Source organism: Diaphorina citri, unplaced genomic scaffold (genome assembly GCF_000475195.1).
Source record: "Diaphorina citri unplaced genomic scaffold, Diaci psyllid genome assembly version 1.1 scaffold138, whole genome shotgun sequence".
NCBI lineage: Eukaryota > Metazoa > Arthropoda > Insecta > Hemiptera > Psyllidae > Diaphorina > Diaphorina citri.
In genome coordinates, this window is record NW_007377575.1 from 295,626 (window position 1) to 302,447 (window position 6,822).

Genomic DNA, 6,822 nt, shown 5'->3' on the forward strand with positions numbered 1-6,822 from the left:
ATTTAAAAAAGGACATCTAAATATCTACCACATATTTTCTTTATTATTATTTTACATCTCTGGAGTAGTAAATTTGTCTTTTAATGCCAAAAGTAATAAATTGGCTGAAAGTATAATATGGCAAAAATGATAAAATATAGCTACATATTTACAATATTTACACTTTACATTTAAAACTTAAGCAGGATTAGGGATAATGATAATTTTGGTCACATGGAAAAATAAACAATATCCTATTTATGATTAGTATATTAAAATGTGATGAATGTTAGGATGGAATTCGTGTTTTCAAGGTATTTATGTTTGGAAAATCAATAGTTCTAGTTCTAGTGAAATGAGTATCTATTTATCTAAGTATTTAAATAATCTAATGAAATTTACTGAAAAGAGATCATCAGATCAACAATAATTTATTATAAACAGATTGGATCTTGTAAAGTGACATAAAAATATAACACTGTGGAAAATTGTTACTTTTATTACATTATCACTTACTCCAATGTAAGACCTTATTGATGGACGTAGAAGAAAGGTATAGAGAAAAGAGGAACATGTTACATAGAAGAAAATCCAGACCGGACAACACTTATATCTCTGGAGATGCCCTCTCTAAACAGAAAATAATCTGCAGTCTTCACAAAATATTCTGCATATTGAAATTTAGAATTTCCTTCAGGATCTGAATACGATAGTTAATTTATGTGTTGTGAAAATTTTTTCTCAAGGTCAGGTTTTTCTTGCTAGATGAGTCCAAAAATTACCTCGAAAAAACACATTATCGCCACATGAAATATATAAACCATATAATAGAATTATTTATAAGACTTTTAAGAATAATAATATAAAAAAGTTTTGACTAGTTTCACCACAAAAATATTAACAGTAATTTAAACAATCTAATACAAGAATTATGGAATTTCATGTTTAGCTAAATGGAATTTCTCGTCTACATTCGTTATATTCTACACTTTTTTTTATATATAGGTAGCAATTGCTCATTTTACTCGTACAATCTTGTCGGATGGTCGCTTTTTGGCTGAGCAGCTAAATATCCACTTTAATCGCCTGGAATGTGAATTTATTTTACATGAGAATTCAAGTTTTTGTGGATAGTATTGCGGAGCAGAAGGGGAAAAATGATCTTTTTTTCTTTTTAAAATGTATGAAAAAAAAAGAAAACAAGAATGGATCTCAGATTTCTATTATGTAATAAACAATTGGCTTATCTTGAAAGCTGAGAATCAACCAGCGTAGCGGTTCGATATTAGGTATCTGTTACTAGAAATCTTACATTCACCTATTTACTAAACCTAGCAAATTTTATTATAGCTATGTATACCTCATCTCAGATTTTCTTCAAGTTTTTTAACAACTCGTATTTCACGAAAGTTTAAAAAAATCTCATCACCGTATTAAAGGGTTTTATCGCTAGGTATAAAGAAAGCAAATAATATAATCAGCAAACTAAGAAATCTTAAAAAAAAAAAAAAAAAGATTTATATAAATTTATAATGAGTACAAAGGAAAAGAAAAGAGCTGAACAAAAGAGAATAAAAAAAAAACTTCTTTAAAAAGTCAAAATATAGACCTACTCTGAGGTTTGTTGTTCCATTTTTACGTTTAAAATTTAATTATGTAAGCTTTGTACTATCATCATCATAATTATTATTATTTTATTTTAAAAAGTCAAAATATAGACCTACTCTGAGGTTTGTTGTTCCATTTTTACGTTTAAAATTTAATTATGTAAGCTTTGTACTATCATCATCATAGTTATTATTATTATTTTATTATTATTATTATTATTATTATTATTATTATCATTTGTTATTACTTTTTCCTAAGGCAATCTATTCCATCAAACGCAGAATATGATAGACAGTACAATAATAAGAATACTTGGAAAATGTTTATTGAGTTGTTCCTAAATTTATTTTTCCTCATTATATTATATTATAAAGTCGGGTAAGTCATCAATCTTGGAAAATCAGGACTTAACATAAATGATTATGTTATTACCACACGAAAGCAAACTTTTCTTTTCTCCTTTACAACGACTCAGAAAAATAAATATCGCGTTTCAGTACCTATCTTTTATATTCCTTATTAAGTTCATTAAAACTTTTTGTTACGAAAAAAGAAGAGAAATTTGAGAATAATGAAAAATCCTCAGCTCTTTACACAACATACTAAAACGAAATAAGTTCGCATTTTCCTATTTGAACAAAAGAAATTAATGAATAATGAGATATTATATACTATACAGAGCGTTCGAGTATTGGAACCCCTGAATATTTTTTGAATTGCTAAAGATGAGAAGCTGAAATTTGGGTCAGTGTTTTATCTTTTAAAATGCAACTTTTTGAAGTAGTCGTCAAATTTTGGGCGGTGCCAGGGTCGACCCCAGGGGGGTCAACTTCAAAATTTTAAACAGGAACCCCCTGATTGTGATACATAAAATTAAAGGTCTTAAAAAACGTAGTACTTTGATACAAGTTTGAGCTCGATCCAACAACCAGGGCCAGCCATTACGGCATTACCTAATCCTTTGCTGCATTATCTAATAAGATCTTGTCTGTATCAGGTAGGTAGGTACATACCTCTTTTAGGTATCTATCACCGACCTACCTACCTAATACCTACTAATGAAAACTTTGGTACTTATCCACCTGAAAACATAATTGATGATACTATCAGAGTACGTATCTCCATCATTAGTACGTATAAACTTTGTGTAAATTCAGATGATAAACTTTTATTCCCTAATGGAACCTTCAAAATTGTCCTTCACAAACTGTTACTACCTTCATACATACCTATCTTATCTACTTTTGATATACTTAGTGAAAGCTCGTGTAGATACTGGCTATGATGAAATAAATCTGGAGCCATTAAATTAGCGATCACGGGATCGATTCCCACCCAGGACGAACTCGGAAACGGCCCACCCAGGCTCGGAACGGCCCGTTATAAATTACCTAATATGCTGATATTAAATATTAAATCAGCAGAAGTGTGCGTTTCAGTTTTCAGACCCCCCCACTTCTCGTCGTCCAGCATTTCAGACATTCTGAAAGACGACGAAGGAACCCTGAAAGAAGTCTTCCAGTTTCTCAAGAGAAACAGTTTCCTAAAAGACCTGTAACTTTTTTTTTCCTCCACACATGGCCTTACTGCTTAGCGTGTAAATAAATAAATATTAAATCACGTAGGTAAGGTACCTTCCAAGCTAAATTTTGATTATTACATTATCCTTATGAAATACCTTCCAAGCTGATATTTAATTAGGTATTTATCTTTCTTTTTTTTTTTCTTCATTACCCTTCAAAATTACATTTCAAGCTAATATTACCCTCATAACGAGATTACCATGTATCAATTAGCGAGTTTAGAGTTAACAGAGAGGGGTGATTGTGATTTCTCATTCATGAAGCTGGTGTTGATGTGGGATCAGGCATCAGGTGTAAGGCTGCTGTGTCTGGTGAAATATATAACGCCCCATCCCCTAAATCCCCTTATTTTGTAAACGACAAATGTGTAACTATACGTATATTTAGGTATATTGTGTATATTCATGTATTTACCTATATACAAGTACATATTGTATGAGGTAGGTACCTATCTACCTATATGAGAGGCACTTTACCTATCAAACTCTTATTGCTTTGAAACATTGAAAACTTTTGTGTCAGTAAATAAAATAAAACGAAAGAATTGAATAGACAATGAATTTGATAGGTAAATGTAAATGAAATGAAATAAAAAATAGAAAGATTTCCTGATTTCTTTTTTTGCTCTTTCTTTAAATAGCTTTTTTGAATGACCTCTGGTTCTAGTTGAGTTGTTAGGTATAAATTAAAGCATCTGATTGGTTGATTTCAAAATTTTCAGCCTTAAATGTATAAGATGATAGGTATCTTTGCCTAAAGTGTTCCAACTGTTTTTTTTTTTTTTAATTCAAATTTTCAAACGCTTGATCCGAACATATCTCATGGAAACACACCATATCAATGTTACCTACCTAAAAAATTCATGTACTAGTCCTAATACTCTTAATTGTTAATTTTAGAAATAAAAACATATCCTTAGTTTTGTTAAAAATTTAGACCGAATAAAAATGCGTTTTTATTTTTTGTTTTATTTACAAGATAAAATGGAGGTAAGTTAGGACGGACATTTTACAATCGAATAAGTACCTGAGCAAAGGTGATTGTCTTCCTAATCTACAGCTAACATCCCTTATGAGGATGTATTGTTAAAAATTTAGACCGAATAAAAATGCGTTTTTATTTTTTGTTTTATTTACAAGATAAAATAGAGGTAAGTTAGGACGGACATTTTACAATCGAATAAGTACCTACCTGAGCAAAGGTAATAAAATTGTCTTCCTAATCTAAATTTAACCGTAAATCCCTTATGAAGATGTACGGTTTCTATGCTATCATCGTAGAGTAGAGGTTTGATAGAGGAAACTGTAGCTGCCAAAGTATTATCGTCCCGAAATCGAAGAGAGAAGGAAGACAGGATAGGAGAAAGCCAGCCGTTCCGAGAATGAACATTATCTACCTATTCAGGATAGGATGTACGGTTTCTATTCTATCGTAGAGTAGGGGTTTGATAGAGGGAACTGTAACTGCCAAAGTGTTATCGTCCGAATTCGAAGAGAGAAGGAAAACAAGATAGGAGGAAGTCAGGCGCTCCGAGAATGAACATTATCTATTCAGGATAAAATTCGCCCCGGACGGGAATCGAACCTGCGGTCTAGCGCTTACAAGGCAGACGCGCTACCAACCAAGCTAACCTGTCTGTTCTAAGTGTTCTATGCTATCTATATTAGGCAGTTTTATGGTTATTTGTAGAAGTCGTATTTTTAGTTCAAGGGGAACTGTTGGAATCATGTAAGTCCCCATCAAATTACCTAGGTATTTACTATTTATCCAATGTTCCACGAAACACATAAAATACCTGAACTCCATCATCGACAATCTTCGTTTCTCGTTTCGGTAAAATTCGTGTGAGATCGGATTTGTTGGTAGTAGGTACCTAGTCAACATTCATTTGAACTTGGAGTCGTTTAGTTATGGGTTGAAGATTAATTTTGTATGAGCGCCGTGTTATTACTTGATTATGCAATGTGCGAATAATGTTATCTTATCGATGTACGTTTTTCCGTCAAAATATCAAAAACAAATTCTCATGACATTTAGGTACCTACCTAGCTATTGGTTTTCTTTTCACCTACCGAGTTAGGTATTAATAAATTGTATTTATTGTTATTTCACGTCAAAATATCAAAAACAAATTCTCATGACATTTAGGTACCTACCTAGCTATTGGTTTTCTTTTCACCTACCGAGTTAGGTATTAATCAATTGTATTTATTGTTATTTTTAGGACAAGAAAAAGCTAGACCTATTCGATGCTGCCATCAAGAAGCAAACCCAAATCATGACCGAGAACATCCAGGGAGAAGGGATTGACCTACATCTACTTGGACTTAGACAGACTGCTCTGGAACACAACATCCCATGTGAACTATTCCAGGACGAGGCTTACAAACTGAGCAACTACTTCAAGCTGTCTACTAGTCAGGTATAGTGCAATAAAAAAGAAAAGAAGAGTGATAGGGTGCCACAAGTTTATGAAACTTAGGGTGGAAGAACTCTATTATTGAGTTACTTCCCATTCCCAAGCACTAAATCACTCTAGTAGGTACCACTGGGCCACCCTGTTTTTTTTTTCTCCTTGTGCTCCTTGGTAACAGGTCAATCCCTATGGATTACTGAAATCGATGTTCGGATTGGTGACATTCTGGGCGATTGCGTGCTGCTGGCTTTTTTCGGCCCCATGAGAGGTTAATTAAAATGAAGACGTGGATAGTTTGTCGTCCAATGGCTTGTAAAACCGCCGTTACTCAAGACCTACTAGAGTGATGATGAACCAGTATCTTGTTTGCTCTTCTCAAATAGGACTGAGTTACTCCAATCTGTTGAGCACTGTAATAACACCAGTTCCTTATTTCTCCCACAGGTGGCGTGTAAGTCGGACAGTTTCATGGGCTACGGCCCAGTGGTACCAGATGGCTACGGGTGTTCCTACAATCCTCGTGAGGCGACCATTGTGTTCTGTGTGTCCGCCTTCAAATCCTGTCTGACCACCAGTGCCGCCAAATTTGCCACCAGTCTGGATGAAAGTTTGTCGGCCATCGGGAACCTTGTGGAGAGTAGGAAGATTTCTACTGAGAATAGGAAGTAGAAGGAGGGTCTCTAGGGGAAGTAGGATTTGAATGATGTCTAATACCGGAAGTAGGACTCCAATGCCAATGATGACAATTCTCTCCAGGAAGTAAGAAGTGATTTGCCGTGAAGGCTGTAAGCTATTTGAATAACCAACTTGAGATGGTCTGTCCGCAACTCTTTGTCATATGCAAAGGTCCAGAGGTCTTCATCTGATTTTGCTGAAATTTTTGCCGTGAAGGCTGTAAGCTATTTGAATAACCAACTTGAGATGGTCTGTCCGCAACTCTTTGTCATATGCAAAGGTCCCAGAGGCCTTCATCTGATTTTGCTGAATTTTTTAAAATTTCTTGTCTATTTGTCGGCTAGTATCTAGCTAACGATTAGGTACATAGGTCCAAATGGCCGGGTTTGTGACCACCGAAAACATCAAAAAATCAATATGTTCCGAAGAAGCTGTTAACACCATAAGATATATTGGGAGAGATTGTTTCAGGAGGTTGTTGTAGAATATGATGATGTTCTTTCAGGGTCAATAGAAAGTAAAAAAAAAACTAATGACATGAAAGTCCAAATTTTTTTTTTT

The 6,822-nt window shown here is 33.8% G+C and overlaps 1 protein-coding gene across 1 annotated transcript; it reads left to right on the top strand.

Moving 5' to 3' along the window:
* Nucleotides 1-5,384: 5,384 nt before the first annotated feature.
* On the top strand, nt 5,385-6,427 carry LOC103504882 (choline O-acetyltransferase-like). Its single transcript, XM_008469180.3, has 2 exons — nt 5,385-5,592; nt 6,031-6,427. Exons 1-2 carry the CDS (start codon nt 5,449-5,451, stop codon nt 6,253-6,255), a joined length of 369 nt encoding a protein of 122 aa, XP_008467402.1. The 5' UTR covers nt 5,385-5,448; the 3' UTR covers nt 6,256-6,427.
* The last annotated feature ends 395 nt before the right edge of the window (nt 6,428-6,822 follow it).